The sequence below is a fragment of the Pseudonaja textilis genome, chromosome 3 (genome assembly GCF_049901715.1).
Source record: "Pseudonaja textilis isolate UNSWEBS1 chromosome 3, rPseTex1.2, whole genome shotgun sequence".
Classification (NCBI taxonomy): Eukaryota; Metazoa; Chordata; class Lepidosauria; order Squamata; family Elapidae; genus Pseudonaja; species Pseudonaja textilis.
The window spans coordinates 73,832,578-73,850,426 of record NC_141992.1 but is presented as its reverse complement, the minus strand read 5'-3'; the positions used below and the strand labels follow the sequence as shown (position 1 = coordinate 73,850,426).

The following is a 17,849-nucleotide window of genomic DNA, read 5'->3' as shown; positions in this document are numbered from 1 at the left end:
AACATGGTTGTTAAGTGAATCTGGCTTTCCCTCTGACTTTGCTTGTATTAAGGGTACAAAAGCTGATCTTATGACACTACAACCAATATAAATATGAACCAGTTGCCAAGCATCTGAATTTTGATCACATGATCATGGAGATGTTGCAATGATTATAAGTGTGAAAAACGATTATCTGAAAAATGTCTTATAAGGAAGACAGAAAGGGGGACTTTCTAAGGGGACTTAGAAAGTCTTAAATAAAGAAAGGTTGTTGACACTCAGAGGAAAAAAGGAAAACTGTTATAAATAAAAGAAAAAGAAGAATGATAGACTTTCTAACAATTTTATAATTAAATACTCAGTTGGAATTTTGTTAGTATTCCTTTTTAAAGAGAAACATTTTATATCTTAGGTCTTCATATAATGATTTTCTTAAAATTGTTCACCAGGCCCCGAGTAAATGAAAGAATAAAATGTTCACCGACTCAAAATACTATGACAGCAGGAAAAGAAACTGCTAAGAGATATGATAAGATTTCTTATCATTTTGGTCCCATATTTGGTAGCAAAATATTGTATTATATTTACTCACCTATAAACTTCTGTCCAAACACACCGAGTTCCCCTACAGTGCCCAAATTATCCATAAAAGACAAATCGTAGCATGAATAAAGCTTGATTACAATTTGCTGTTTCCTGACCTTTAAAAATATACAATATCACGGGGTTTTTTGTTTTCATTTTTAAAAAAATTAAAAATTCAAAAAATATTTTTTAAAAAACAAAGTCTTGTCAGCCCTCCTGGATAAAGTAGACATGGAACAAGACCAAATGAGCTAAATCCAGTGGTGGGGTTCAGCCAATTTACACCACTTCGGGAGAACCGGTTGTTAACTTTCTGAGCAGTTTGGTGAACTGGTTGTTGGAAGAAATCATTAGAGCGGAGAACCGGTTGTTAACTTATTTGAATCCCACCACTGGTAAACAAGGTTACGTTAACTTATAAGTCTGAAGGTACAAACTTCCTGCTGGCCACTTTTAACTCCTAGATCCATTAGAGCAGGTTTTCTCTTTGACTTGTTTACCGACTGCAGGTTCCTGCCTCTCTTTTTCTGATGATTTCCTAAGCAGCATCTCTTCTCCTTTTTCCTCAAGGTTAGCCATGTATTCCATTACAAATCCTTACCACATTCCCGGCAGTGTGGGCTCTCAGCAGAGATTCCTGCTTCTTTCAGCACTTATTTGAGATGAATATGAACCTCTGCAAATCTGCAGTCCTGGGATCATTTCAGAAAGTTGCAAAAGAAAGCAGTCTATGGAGAAAGTATGATGCAACTCTAAAGTGAAGCATTTTTCCTATTAATTGAATATAATGAAATAGAGCCCTATTATATGTGTTGCATACAGGTAATCCTCATTTAGTGATTACAATTGGGGCTGTCTGAACTGTAATTTTACTTCAGCTTTCCTTTATGTCACAGTACTGGAAGGTTACCACTCCAAACAACTAAGGGAATCCAAATAGTGAGGAGGGTTTCTGGAACCTGTCTCATGAGGAAGCTGAGTAAAAGGGCAACTCTTATAACCCTTTCCCCCACTTTTTGGAATGCTCACCCCAGTGATGGAATAATTAGCAGTAAGAGAATTAATGTTTGTATTTACATTCATTGGAGAGGAAGGGATTAAAAAAAACTAAGCTAATCAGGGCATGTTAAATTTTTTAGCTTTCAATTTGCAAACATTAGGGGTGCTCAAAAGTTGTGACATGCCTTGGAGATTGTAAAGGTATTTTGATTACTTTAATATAATTTAGATGTGCTTGGTAAATAACTACAAAATTATCATAACTTTTCAGACCAGCAATTCCCAAGCAAACAATTCAGATCAGCAATTCCTCAGTACCATCAAAGAACATTATTCTGTGTGCAATGCGCTGGGTAGAAGATATCTTTATCATTTCACTCCAGAGAAAGGCTCAAAAACAGGAAAACCTGTTCAAGTGATTGCAGATAATCATGAAGAAGAAAGGCATTGACAAAAGCTTGAAGGCCACTGAAGGAGATTCTACAAATGTTAATACTAGTTATGAAGGTGGTGCCATGCACTGGGTACAGGTCAAACCAGAGCATCCACTCTGTCGGAGCCAATTGACTGGTCTGAAGGTGTATATGAGCCACCTTTGACGTGCAAACTGACTACAGTGGAAATAAAGTTTATTGATGAACCAGTGCAAGTACCACAGTGGCCTTGTCATACCCAATAAATAGAGAGACGTGTGAAACAGGTCACAGAGGCAGCAAGCAGAGTGTATACACATGAGAAATGTGAGGGTTATATCAAAGGCCAAGAAGCAAGTCAGCAGCTGATGCCGAAGAACAAATCAAAACAAAACTTGATGAAACTCACTTAAAGATTTTTGTAACTCAGATAATTGCTTTCTGATGTTAGTTTATGATTCCGTGGGTTATTTTTTGCTTAGCTAGATTAAGATTCATGCAGAAAAAAACCTTTAATTTTTGTAGCACAAGGTATAATAATAAAGAAAATAAAGTTAACAGTGTTGGTGGGGAATATGATCAGACATGGATCTACCAGATCAAAATAAACATTATGCAATTGCAAAAAAATACTGCAGATTTGAATTCTTGGAGTAAAAACACATTTTTAGAACCCTCACTGAAAAAAAAATGCAATAATTAATTTTCACACCTTTAAATGACACACCCTACCAGTGGTACATGATGGGCAATACACACAGAAAGGAATGCGCTAACAACAACTGTTTGCCTAGTATGCTTGCCATGAGCTACTTAGGAGTTGAAAGAAAGCCTTTAGTGTGAAACTAATTAAGGTCTTGTCCATTTCAGGCAACAGCTGTAAGCTGACAGGAAGATTCTAATCAAAGTAATTAATGTGACAAAGCTGAGCTTTTTAATTTGTGGTTTGCACTTTTTAGGGACATATTATGCTTCAGAGAAAAGCTTCTCAGGAAGAGATAGGTTGTTTAAGCAATCTCTTTGTTCTGTATGTGTCAGGCCTCAAGAATGACATGTGGAGTTATCTCTGAGCAGTTTCTTTATTCTTCTTCATTGTGGGCATAATCTTGCCAAACCAAAGCAACTATCTGAATAACTATATACTCTGGGAACTGTTAGAGAGGAGCCATTTTAACCTGTCAACCAAGTTTTCCAAGCTCCATTGACTCTTTGTCTTCTGGGAAGCAGCTCCCCCCTCTCCTGGAAATCCAGACCAAATTCGCCACATTGGGGTAGGAGAGGTCAAAAAAGGATCAAGCATAGGATGTGTACTTATTGACTGCAATTGCAAACACATTACATAGAGACCGATGTTGCAAAGGATGTAATTGCGGACATGGCTTGCAAAGTTACTGCATGATTAAACAAGGATTATCTGCATTCAGTAGTCAAGTATGGGTCTGTACTGTTCCTAAATTAATGATATACCATCCAGTTTGTATTTACTCTTAACAAAGATAAACCTTTATCAGGATAATCTATTCCAACATGGTCTCTCAGGACTCCCAATGCCATTCTAATTGAATCTATCTACCTAGCTGCTGGTGGTTGCCTTATCTTCCCTTCTACCTCTCCCAGCATTAGGAATTTGTCAAATAAATTGTGCCCAGCCCTAGTACCAGTGTCTTGAGTTAGAATTCAGAATTGATTTGCTCTTGGATTCATGATTTTGGCTACCCACAGTATTCTCAGCAGAAGATTAATCAATACATATTCTACTTTTGTTTGCCTTCTTCCCCACCCTTTGGAATGCTCCCTACAATGCTGGGATAATTAACGAGGAAGAAATTAATGTTTGTATTTACTTTCATTGAACAGGAAGCAATTACAAGAGAGTAAGCAGACACAGAATGAGGAAAACACCAGGCTGTTTGTGTAGCATGCTCAGGGCTGTCAGCACCATTATGTTGCTATTGATGTGTATTGTCCACTGTGTGAGAAAAAGGGGGAAATGACAGATCAGGCACAGGACAACGCATACTGGCAATCACATGATTGAGGGATGCTGCAAGGTTGTAAATGTAGGCATTAATTATAAAGTTATTTCTTCAGCATTGTCATAACTTCAAATAGTCAGTGAACAAACCAGTCAGCAAGGGAGACTACCTCTATTATAATTCTTTATTGTTTTGTAGTGATTGTCTGCATTTCTGCAGCCAAATATGACAGTCCTAATTCATGGTAATTCTATATTACAGTCATCCTGAATGCAATGCCATGAAAAATTTTGGATCCAGAACTCCTAAAATTTCCACTCACGGATATTAGCAATTCCAAACTTCTAGAAATGATCAGATTTCAAAGGACTTCTGTAGTTTATCAGATTCAACAGGCATAGGTCTTAACAAAAATAATAAAGTCTAATTAATAAAGCTAACCTATGAAATTGGGTGTGTCAAAGATTAATCACTGGCCAATTTCTGTCCTTCTGAAATTCCATTTAGCTAATATTTATTGCAAACAATTAGGAAAAAAGTAACACCAAAACGTTTTCAACCAAATCTTAAACTTTTCACTATAAGCTCAGCAACCAAAATCTTATCAATACATGTTATGGAATATTTCCCATTAACTGTATTGGCAGCATGTGCTAGGTTATGACAAAATCATGCATGTGAAAAGTAATATTGACAAACTAAACCTGGATTTACTACATACATACATACATACATACATTCATTCATTCATTCATTCATTCATTCATTTATTTATTATGTTTAAATGGCCATCCATCTCACAAGAAGCAACTCTGGACAGTAAAACAGTCAATAAAATAACATGTATAAATGAGACATGCCAATTAAGAGACCTGTCTACTATCGGACCTTTCAGATTGCTGAACAAATAGGATGCATTTTTTTAAGTTGCCAAGTCATAAACAAGAAAACGAATTATGTAACTATATAAACAGCAATTGAAAACCCATATATTTATTTGTGATGAGTTTAGGTCAGGGTTCTCAAACTCCTATAAGAAGTGCTCCAGGAAAGATTAACTTTTCCAAACAAATGTCACTAAAAATGCCACATTATAAATACTAAACACTTCTGATGTCTCCAAATATAATAGTAAAGCTTCCAATGATTTTAAACACTTGAATATTTAAGCAAGAGCATGTATTTACAACTTGTTTCTAACCAATTCATACAATTAACTAAATCTAACAAAATGATTATAAAGATTTTGCAGATATAGGCAATAACCTAAATATGGAAGATATGCATGGACATTTTGCCCACACATGCAAGTTCTCTGATACTTCCTTCATGGCACATGCAATAGGAAGCTCCTGATTAACCAATTTCCTGTTTTTTTTAAATTGGGGAACTATGCCTACAGTTTCAGAGAACCCTAGGATATCAAACCAGTTTGAAACTTGTTTAAAATGCCAAGTTTGTTCCAAAGCTGGTAAGATATTTCCTGGTGAATGAAATGAGAAACAATATTTAATAGTTATCTGGAGGCCCTCTTGTGTGTTTTATATTACAAAGGGTGGAGCAAAACAATATATGTAGTAAAAGGGATAATTTAGATATACTGAGTTACAACACAAATACAGATACCATAGATGGGGCAATAAAAACTGTTCATGTCATTTAAGGAAAAACATTGAGGAACAGATCTTACTTAGGATAATTTATATATCCAAACTCTGATATAGTGTCATGATCATGGAAGTAATAGTTAGTTCTATGATGCACTGGTCAGACCACATCTGGAATACTGTCTCCAGTTCTGAACATCATACTACAAAAAGGAGGCTGAGCAAAGAGTGCAGAGAAAAGCACTCCTATGAAGAGCGGTGAAAGGAACTTGGACTGTTTAGCTTAAAGAGAAGCCTAAGGGAAGTCAAGAAAGAAGTTTCCCAATATATGAAAGGATATATGAGCATCCCATCCCACCACGCTGTTTCAGATTGTTCAGCACCAGGATGCATTTGGTCTTCTGCGGTGCTGGATGAACCGGCCATGCAGAGTTAACGCTGCTGCTGTAACAACGAAGGCTGAGGCACGGGAGGAGTGGAAGACTGAGCTCCTGACATCCTTCAACGGTTGGGAGCTGGGGGTCCCCAGGATCGATGCAGCCAGCCACGATTGGCTATTACGCCCCTCCCAAGTGTTCCCCTGCCTGTATCTAAGGCGGATCTAGTTGAGGGGTGGCGTACTCCCTATGAGATCAAGGAGTGTGTGGGGTGCCGATCACCAGACCACCAACAAAACCTGTAAGGGAGCCTGCCGGGCCCTGGAGACGATCAACCACGTTCTGCAAGTTTATGAGGTGACGCATGATGCCCGATGTGCAGTGCCTGGATCAATTCCTGCGATGGCAAGGCCTCCGTCCAAATGTCAAGCCCAGCATAATATCCGGCACTTCATTCATTAAACCAGATTTATTTGTGGAGGCAATGAACCAGCTCGGGGTCGTGGATGTCTCCATAGTGTCCAGTTACCGAATGCGGGAGACCAGGGACATCAAGGTCTCCAAATACGGACAGCCTGACCACGTCACCGATATTCAACGTTGGGCCGCTGTTTCGCCTTCTGTCTTGGTGCACCTCCCTGTCATCCTTTCTAACTGGGGACTGCTTTACAAACCATCTGGCGCTGAGCTACGGACTTTGGGCTTGAGCTGCAGGGATTGTATGGACATTGGTCTCCTAACCATCACAGGCTCGCTCAAATGTTATGATGTTTACATGCATGGAACTGGGAAAGGTTGAGTCCGGATCTTGGGTGACATGTGATTAATGACACTGCCATAAGCGGCGTCTCCTCTAGTGTGACCATCTTTAGCGAATTTTCACTCTCAGAGAGGTTCACCCCTCTGATAATTTATGATAAAAAGAAACCTAAGGGAAGTCAAGAAAGAGATTTTCCAATATATGAAAGGATATCACAGGCAAGAGGGAGTAGATTTTCTCTCCCCAACACAAGAACCACTGGGCAGAACCTTTATAGAGATCCAAACTTGAACTAAGGAGGAATTTCCTGACCATGAGAACTATTAAACAAAGGAAAAGCCAGCCTCCTGAATTTGTAGGTGCCCTATCCCTGAAAGGTTTTAAGAAAAGATCAGGCAACTATTGGTCCAGAAAGGTATGAGAATTCCTGCCCAGTGCAGGAGCTTGGACTGGAATCTTCCAAGATCCCTTCCTATACTATGATTCTATGATATAGAATATGATATATATTCTATGATGACATCTACCATTTTCCATGTGCTAAAAAATTAAGAAAGGATTCTTACACGTTCTTCTTACATCAATCCTCCATTATCCTAATAAGATGGAATTAATTACTCACAAAGTTGGAAGGTAATGTCCTTGGTTCCTACATCTGGGAACAATAACCCTTTTAGGTGCATGCTTGCATGCTACATACGCAACAGCCTTGGTTGTTAGAATTGAGCAAGAGAATGAGCAGATGCCTATCCATGGATAATAAGCAGTGGAAAACTAGAGGGTGTTATGTAGACTAATCCAGTGACCCCCAAATTTTGGGCACCAGGGATGGTTGCACAGAGTAAGGTTTTCTAGCTTCTTGCATGTTATGTGTTCAAACTGTTGCTTCAATGATGGTCAGTTGAATTTCTTGTCACAGTTCATCTGGCATCTTCTCAGCAGCTGTCCAGCAGTTCAAACTTATTTTTTACTTCAGTTGCATAGGGATTTTGGAGATGTCTAGATTCTTTTTGTTGTTGCATAATTTCACTCTGATCTTAGCCATCAACAATTCATGATCTAAACTGCAACTGGCATCCAGATGTATCTTGTCAGCAATGATTGGACTGGACCATCGATGGATGCACAGAATATAGTTGATGTGATTATGGTGCAGTTTATTTGGCATTGTCCAAGTGTATAAGCAACATCGGTGCTGTTTGAACCAGGCATTCATAATTCAAAATCAATTTTCATGGCAAAATATTGAACCAAATTATCACTTGTATCATTCTTCTCCCAAGTCTAAAGCTGTCAGCGATGCCTATTTCTGCTTGGCTCCCAATTTTTGCACTGCAAACAACCAAGTGTGTAAACAATATATTTTGGGGGGCATTTGTTTTAGCACTTTTTTTGTGCTGGCATACAAGCTCTGTTTCAAGCTCTATTGCACCAGGTGCTAGGACATAACTTGGACAATTGTGATGTTGAATGGCATAGATTTGGATAATATGATAATTAATCATTAAGAAACTTTCCACTGCTTAGGCAAGTTTCTTGCTTGTGATAAATTCCATTCCATTTATAACTTATATTGAATTAATTCCTCAGAATAGAAATATCTGTTGTCAATCCAGTGCCACTCATTGATGCCAATGAGGTTGATTTTGAACCTGGTCATCTTTCACTGGATATCAAATTTATGTTGGCTCATTTCTTGGACATTCCACATTACCTTGGCTCATTTCTCGGACATTCCATTGTATATAACTTTAATTCAAATATTTTCACTATAAAGTGTATTTATTAAATTTTACACACAGGGCTTATAAGCCATTTCCTTCTACTAACTCTTAAGTGACATACAACTCCCTAATACACATCGGGGATTAAAACTGATTACTTTGAAAAACAGTAATTAGAAATGTTCCTTTTTATTGTTGTTAATTTTATTGTGAATAAATATTATACATAAAAACATCAACAATAGTAAAAAGAAACCTAATCTCAAAACTGAGAGGCTATTACAATGCACCAGTTACTCTGGCTTGGTGGAAATTTTTCTCAGTTTCCTAAATACTAGAAGGAAGGCTTGATCCACATCAGGAGGAGTGGTATTTCAGATCAAAATGGCAACTGAAAAGGCATGGTTGGTGTGGTCGCTGGAAGTGAGTCTCTTACTGAGGGGACACACAGTGGCTCTGACCTACTGGATCATATCATGTGAGCAAACTTATTGGCAGAAGGCAGTCTGAGCTTGAGCTATAGCCTCAAGAAGAGCTATAGGTCCAGAAGCTCCCCCAAATTGCAGACCAACTGCACCCAGGGGTATAATCTTATTCAGAGTTAGCAATGGAATTTCATTGAAATTAGCAGTCCTTCAAATTCACAGCCACTCTACTCTTTACATTAGGACTGAGTTCCAGCCTGTTCTTCCAGCCACCATCCTCTCCAATTTACAACCAATACCTCACCACCTAACCATTCTGCCAATCACTAGGTCAACAGAGGGATCCTCTTTCTACAGGTAGTCCACAGCTAACATGGTAATTAGTATCAGGAACTCTTGTTGCCAAATGGTCATAGTGGGATGTCACGTGACTCTGCTGACTTACAATAGTAGTTCTGGCAGTTTTTGTTGCAATTGTTAAATGAATCCTGTGCGGCCATTAAGCATGACATCGTACCACACACAAATTGCCACTTGCAACCTTTTGCCAACTTCCCCACTGACTTTGCTTGTAGAAGTCCAGCAGCGAATGTCACAAATGGTGATCATGTGACCATGGGATGCAGCCATTGCTGTAATTGTGCAATGTGCCTGAATTGTAATTGCAGGGGCGCTGCAATGGCCACAACTTTGAGGACTGGCCATAGGTCTTCTTGTTCAACACCATTGTAACTCCAACCAGTCACTGACTAGTTCTTGTTAACCAAGAACTACCTGACTTATCTATTCCCCTATCTGTCCCACTCTCACTAAGGTCCAAATAGGAAGAGTTCAGTTTACTCCCTCTATAGCCTTATAATCCTTTCCTCTTCCAATTTTTTTATTCTTCTTTTCTTGTCCTATCAGTACATTATTCTAGCCTTCTAAACACAGTATAATTTCTCTAGTAAAGTAATCCTTATCATGCAGTGCTTGCAGAAAACCACAATTAGCTCTTTTCCCGGAATAGATTAGTACTCTGGGAAGCAGGAACATGAGTCTCTCTCTAACCCTAGGCTCTTGTCAGCAATTAAAAAAATGATAATATACTCTGGCAGATACAGTCACCCACAGCTATATTGGGGCTTAGTCAACAAAGGCCAGACTCTCAATGTTTGCTGATGATGATCTTGTTTTAGGCCTAATCCCGCACAGAATGGCTAAAATCAATCCAGTCCAATTGCTTACTGTTTTTCCCAACACTTGGAAAATATAATCTGCTCTGGCTAAACACCCACCAGCAGCAGCTACAAGGTTCAGACAGGGCTGCCACTAATACTGTTTGGACAGTCCTAAAGCCAATCCAGCTCATCTCTATCACTACCTCCAAGAAGCCCTGACACCAAGGGCAAGATTGGCATTCCCAGGCAAGGTTGATCATTTCTCCATCTTCTGAACAAGTTCCTCTCTCTCTCCTCAATCTCAGCTTCTTAATCCCCAGCTACTCCAAATGTCCTTTCTGGTACCACTGCAGCAACATTTTTGACCACTCAATCACTTTGATTAACTTTCACACTTTATAATAGATTATTTGTTGTTTTGCTTTTTCTATTTTTTTAGGGTTTTTTTGTTTTTATATTTTCTAACTTTTAGGATTTCTGTATTTTTTTCTCTCTCTAAATTTTCTATAGCCCACCATCCTAATGCTGGTCTTGGGCCAAAATAAAGGTAGATTGAGTGATCAATCATGATGTTTCATATAGTCCACATAACTTAAAAGTCACCAAGTTTGAAAGAGACTGTCCTAAAAGGTGGCATAATTCCCAAGTGTTAGTGTATGTGTATGCCAAACTAAGTGAGTGCCCAAAATCCTGGGAAGAAATAAATGTATGTCAATCTGGTCACATGCAAAACATATGTTTTAAAATAATTTCTAGCATAGCAGCTGTCCTTACCTGGAATAGCCTGAAAACACTTCAGTGACAGATGGGATCTTCATCTTTTTCAACACTTCCTTTGCCATTCACTATTGTTCTCTTTGTGATGATTTTCTTGCCATCCACAATTTTGCTGGTTGTGATGATGGAGCGGAATTTGCCATTTTTGCCCCTGTTTAGAGACGTGATGGAGGAGTGAGAGCAGCTCCCTGGGATGTTAGAACCAAAGGAAGTGAAACCAGTTCCTGCAATGGGGGAGACGCCCATGATAGAAACCGAAAAGCTCCTGTCAGTTTTGCTTCTACTTCTGCGGGGATTTAGCTGAAGCCCAGAAAAATCTTCAAACAGATTGTCAAAGATATCTTGAGAAAAGGAACCCATACCCATCTTTATGTCCAGGTCGGGTCCGAAGAAGCTGAATTCAGGGTCCGCCTGTCTTCTCCCATATCGTTTGTCCCCATGGCCTGTTCTCTGCACATTTCCAACTCTATCTTGTCCTCCAGCAGGTTTTTTTTCATTTAGCTTCTTTTTGCTGCATTGGTCATAGGCATCTCGTTTTTTAGTATCAGATAAGACCTCATACGCTTTAGAGATCTCTACAAATTTCTTTTCAGCTGCTTCTGGGTTTCCAGGATTCTTGTCAGGATGTACTTTTAAGGCCAACTGTCGGTAGGCCTTTTTAATATCATCTGCAGATGCAGATCTTGATACTCCTAAAACCTCATAATAATTAACCATCTTCTTGAAATGTTGATAACAATAGTCTGGTCTGAGACAAGTAACTGAACAAGATCTAGAGGCCTTTCTGGAGTTCTGTCAGTCTCACAGTTGAAGTTTAAAATACATTTGAAAGCAAACAAAAGAAACATCCACTCAGAAACCCCTGACCCATAATACTGTTAAATATATGATATTTCTACATGCAGTATCATGTCAGGGCTTTTGGTAATCTTAACTGGGGTAATAACCAATCAGCTACAGAGAAGAAAACTGTTGATTTCAAAATTATTCAAACAGTTCCCTGTGAAAGATTGTGACATCATCACTAGATAAGCTAAATAACGGTTAGATTTTGTTCATTTGCATACTACAGCCCCATTGGCTCTGGGCTGGATTTAATTTATCCTACATGCAAATCAATTACAAGATATGAAAAGATCCATATTGTTTCACAAATTCACCCCAGTTTATTACCAAAACCTACAAAGCTGTAAATATCAAGCAGAGGTACAGCATTCTGGCAATTGAATTTGTAATTTTAGTGAACGGCACATCTGCAAAAAAGAGACTATGGAGATGAAATTTCAAATTTTGATTAAAATTTATTTGAAATTTCATCTCCATAGTCTCTTTTTTACACTGGCATGAAAATCTGAAGTTGAACGGAGCACAGATTTTAACTGAAAGGAATATTTCAGGTATAAATAGTTTTTGCCTTTTTGGTGGTGGCAGGGATTGGCTAATGTTTCCATTTTGTGTAAAAATCTTTCCATTTGCTGATTTTCATAACTTTATCTGCCTATGTATTTAAAAATTAAATGACATCTGAAGAAAACAAAACAATTAAGCACGCGTGCCGTTTTAAATAAATATCTTGAATTGACATCTCTTGATCCCATTAACTAGTCTCTTTCAAATGCCGTTTTAGTAAGATGAGTATCACGCTTTCCAAGTCTGTTTCTAAAGGAGAATGTTTGTCCTCAGAGATATTTATTTCAACCAGCTTAGTGGAGGGCAGATCAGCAGTGCCAATCCATATCAGCCCTGTCACCATTAGAGTACATAAAGGCCTCCATGTTTTATGTAACTTTAATAGCCAAACATTGCAAGAACTCTATGGTGTCACGTCTATAGAGATTCTCAATCATCCAAGTCATGTTTGTCCCAAAGGTGCTTTAACAAAAGGCAACAGGACTTTCTTGTTTTTTTCCTTGAAAATATTTTGCTTCTCATCCAAGAAGCTTCTTCAGTTCTCCGAATACTATGTTCTAAATTTTGTCAGTTGAAATTTAATCAGAAGAGATTTTTAAAAATAAAAATAAAAATGGACATTATAGTTTTTAAAGTTTCTAATATAAAAAGAAATACGTTATTAAAAATGGATTTTTTTAATTAATCACAGAAGACAACGATTAATTACTGCAAGAGAGGTGCACTAAATACGCTCAACCCCATTAACGTAATTCTGGGTAGTAAACAGTTGAAACTTCACTGATCTGTTTTAAAAAAGAAAATCCCCAGTCAGAGTAATACAGCGGTGAATGTATTTACAAGTAAAAAATAATAAAATTCACATAAAAATCCATACAAAAATAAACAAAGTTAAAAAGACAAGCGCTCGTGTAGATCTTCATGTTAGTTGACAGTGCGAAGCCTTAATTCTTCTGAAAACCCAGCAAAGTGAGGACCAACTGCACCTCATGGGACAAGGACATATGAAGCATCTGAAAACTGGAGGTTTGGTTGGAACATTTACAATTCCTTATCTTTGGAAAGTTGATATCACAAGTCAAGAAACCAATTTTGGGATCCTGTTTCAAAACTTGGAGCTGATGCCAGTTCCATTACTCATCCTGCTGTTTTCCTTGCTGAGTTTCCTTAGCAATAAAATCTGAAGGGTACTTAAAAAGAGCACTCAGTTAATAATGAGTATAGAGGAATAAATAAGTGCTGCTGGATTAGCATCTTTTCATTAGATAGTTATAGCACCTAGTGACAATTACAGATAGTCCTTGACTTACAACCATAATGGAGCCTACACATTATGGTCCAAAGTCATGACAGTCATAAAGATCATCCATATCACCAAACAAATTTCATGAATTTCCTTTTTTGTGGCAATCATTAAGCAAATTCACAATCATTAAACATTCACTATGGTTTGTTCATGCCAAAAACTGAGGTAAACAATGTTTTTCAGCAAAAACATCGTAAATCACTGTCACATGGTCACAAGATACTATAAATAGACATAAATGTGAGCTGGTTGCGAAGCACCTATAATGTTGTTATGTGACTTCACCCCCCACCGGCTGTTAGAATTTTGGAGCTCAGTTGTAAGTATCTCTGGGGAATCTACCATAACTTTGAACAGTCACTAAGACTACTTAGTCACTAAGTTATAAGACTACTTGTATGTAGTGAAAAACATGTCACCTCCTCTTCTTTCATTCATTTCAGATGTGTTGGTGCCAACCTAAGGAAGTCTATCAAGGGAATGACCAGACATTGTCTTGGTAACATTGTGTAGATGATTGACATTCCCATACTCATTTTCTACCATGTAGCTCAATTTTAAAGCGCCAACTAATTCATTCCTAATTGCATTCATTGAGTGCTTATTTTATTTACTTATCGCATTATTGCTCTATTCATTTATGAGTTCAGAGTACAGGCAGTGTGTGTGTGTGTATGTGTGTGTGTGTGTGTTTCATTTTACTCTCGTAACAAACCTGTGGGGTACATTGGTCTTAGCACAACTGGTCCAAGGTGACCCAATGTTATTAAGAGATTTGAACTTGGATCTTTGCAATGCCAAAAATATGCCTGTAATGGTCTCTACTCTGAAATCTCCCAAGCAGGAAATTAAAAGTAAAAAGCTTTGTGCAAACAGACTTACCTGTTCTTGAAAAGCATTTGCTTGTTCTTCAAAGCCCACTGTTCTGAAATAATTCACCACATCTGTAACTGCCCAGTCAGCTGGATCAGGAGGTCTTCCATTCTCTACCAAGCTATGGAGTTTTAAGAAATTCAAATAAATTGAGCATGGACATAGAAACTAGCACATATGCTACTCAACTGTTCTCTCAAGAAAAAGAAAACCATCAGGGAAAACCATCTTACTTGTTGATATAACCATCTTTTAAAGACCTTTTAAATTACCTTCTTTGTATGTCAGCGAGTTCACTCTAAATCCTACCTCCTCAAAATCCTAAACAGCCATTGTCAGTTTGGTATTTGTTGGACCAAATTCCTACCTCAGGGCTGCTCTCCCCTCTCAGCAAGCCAGGCCTGGAGGAACGCAAAGAATTGTGGGTGACCGCCGGAGAAATGTATGTTGGAAATGCCAACACACATTTCCAGCACACTCTCCTGTCCTGAAGTAGGATTGAGTGGAGGGGAAGGGAGCAGGAGGAAGGGTAGGAGGGAAGGAGAAACCTGACTGGGTTTCCTTTGGCATGGGGTGGGGTGGGGGGAGACCAAATGCCTAAACCAAAAGACCATTGAGGAAGATGGGTTCCTAATAACCAATCTGTTTGTGCAGGTGAGAGCTTTTCTGGGCTTGACACACACACCCTTCGGCCTCCACATAAGGAGGGACCTTCTCTGCTTGGAAGTGGCGGGAGAAACCTGGAGCTTAGCCGGGGGGGGGGGGGAGTCTTCGTGTGTGGAGGCAGAAGGGGGGGGGTTGCCTGGTTATTAGGAGCCCGTCTTCCTCAGCACTTTCAGCCTGGCCCCCCTTCCATCCCCAAATCCAGACAGCCACACCTGGCAAAGGAGAGAGAGGTTTCCTCTGACTTGGAGGAGATATGAAATGACAGGAGACCGGATTGGGAGGGCTCTACTTTCCTTCCGTTTGAGGGGGAGCCGGTTCCTCTCCGTCCATATCTTTCCAGTCTCCAGGCCCCTCTTTCTTCTCAGAGAATAGAGATGCACCTCCTTTCCCTTTGGTCTGCCCCACAACTATGATTAAGCATTTATGATTTTGTTATAATTAAATAAGCATATATATAATAGTAAATTTATATTTAATATAAAAAATAAAAATGTTATATTAAATATATTATTTTTTTTAAAAAAATGGTATTAGGTGTCCTCGGGATTTAAAAGTATGACTTTGGTGGTCCCTGAGGTCCAAAAGGTTGGCGACCCCTGATTCAGAGCAGAGATGGGTATGCAGACTCTGTGATAGACAATTGTAAGCGAAACATTATGTGACTGTGATAAGACTTAAGATGTCATTTTGCATTTGGTTATTAGGTGAGACACAGTGGGATTCTACCAGTTCACACCTATTCTCTAGAACCGGTTGTTAACATTCTAAGCAGTTCGGAGAACCGGTCGTTAGAAGAAATTACTGGCCTAATCCTGTATGGAAGGCAGGAAGGAAACATTCTGGTGTTGCTTACAGAAACTGCCTCTCCGTTAACCCTTATTACATTCTTGGCAGGACTAGACTTCCTGTCTCAAGAACTTCTCTGGTATTTTTTTTCCTTCCTTTGCTGGTACTTTGCTTGTGTGGAGTGACCATTCAAAGTTACAACGGCACTGAAAAAAGTGACTTATGACCATTTTTCACACTTATGACTGTTGCAGCATCCCCACAGTCATGACAGGCCAGGCAAGGAGATGCGTGCCTCAATGTGAGTGATATTGAGTTGGCCATGCCCAGTCAATAACATGACCACCAAGCCACGTCCACCCAGTCACATGCCCACCAAGCCATGCCCACCAACTAAGTCACGCCCACAGAACCGGTTGTTTAAAAATTTGAATCCCACCCCTGGTGAGATGTCTGCTGTTTTTACTGCAAGCTTCTCCATTGACGCTATCAGTTGGAAGCTAGTTGCAGAATAAGCAAAAGAGAAACCACCTTTGCACTTTTTGTTTTTTCTATTCTAGTTTCTTTCTTTTAGTTTGTTTTAGTTTCTACTATTGCTGTATAATTATAATACAATTAATTTTTAAAGGAAATGGTTTTTAAAGGAATTGCCAGCAAGGTGATATCTAAGATTTCTTACTCTCTGCACTTGACTTCTGCAGTTATGTATTCTGTTATCTCTACAGAAACATTCACACATGCTTACACACATACCCAGTACAGCTTTCTCCCCCCTTTGCTACTTGCCCTTTCCCTGCTCTTCTGTGCAACGATCTTTTTTTAAAATAGCTATTGCAACAGGAAGTGAAAGAAAGCCCACAAAGCACACCTTGTAACTCTTCAAACAGGAATGTGCTAGCACAAGCATGGAAATAGCAATTGCTCAATTCCAGATGTGCAGTCTGCACATCATCTACATGTTAGCTCCAGTGGTAGGATTCAAATTTTTTTACTACTGGTTCTGTGGGCGTGGCTTGGTGGGCGTGGCATGGCTTGGTGGGCGTGGCTTGGTGGGCATGGCAGGGGAAGGATACTGCAAAATCCCATTCCCTCCCCACCCCACTAACCTGCTTTCCAGCTCCGTTCTCCTGTGCAGGGCAACAAAAGAAGACCCAGCTGATCAGCTGGGACTCAGGTGGCAGAAAAGAGATGGGGGCAGGGCCAGTCAGAGGTGGTATTTGCTGGTTCTCCGAACTACTCAAAATGTCTGCTACCGGTTCTCCAGAACTGGTCAGAACCTGCTGAATACCACCTCTGGTCAGCTCTCCAGGGGTAAAAAGTTTATCAGTGTATTCCTATGCTAACTTGGTTCATACATGGGCATGAAACATAATTTTTAGCTGTCCAACAGCAACTACGTTTGGATGCTAAAACCCAATTCTTTCAATGATCTTAACCTCACCCAATGTAGTACTTATTACTTTGAAGCCAGCATAGCCAGAAGTTAGTGATAATAGGATTTGAAATCCTACACATCCAGAAAATATCTGGTTACATCAGGCTATTTTAGAAATATGAAACTAAATAGACTAATATTATAAAAAGTCCTTATATAGTGCTGGTGGAACAGTACTTGTAATTTACTTAACTTTATCCAAACTTCTTAGAATAATATGATTTGAACCAACCTATATGATAGGAGTATCCAAGGCCACCCACCCCCTCGAGAATAATATAATAATAATTAGATAATCACATTCTACTTATATGTATGCGTTGGGTTGTGTCTACTCTCTTGGTGATTGCTCTAAGTTAATTCAATGGTGTTTATTTTTCAGAAAATGTATACCAGATTTGAATCCAATCAAATCACTAGTTTTTAGGATTAGGGTTAGTCCTGTCATTGATATACAAAATGAAAAATATAGAGACCTTTAATTATAAGTGTAAGTGATTAAATGGCTCTGTCTTTGAATAACAGTGCAATGATGCTAATTGTTCCCCCAAATTAGTTGTAAAATAAAATTTAAAATGAACCTCCATA

General features: G+C 38.9%; 1 protein-coding gene and 1 pseudogene across 1 annotated transcript in view; both read right to left on the bottom strand.

The window, feature by feature from the left end:
- SAMD13 (sterile alpha motif domain containing 13) overlaps positions 1-17,849 on the bottom strand; it is a 32,734-nt gene that overhangs the window by 1,644 nt on the left and 13,241 nt on the right. The window contains exon 3 of the mRNA XM_026700117.2: positions 14,384-14,495. Coding sequence (XP_026555902.2) covers positions 14,384-14,495 — 112 coding nt within the window. The remainder of the gene's footprint in view (positions 1-14,383; positions 14,496-17,849) is intronic.
- Positions 10,804-11,502, bottom strand: LOC113435997 (dnaJ homolog subfamily B member 6 pseudogene; annotated as a pseudogene).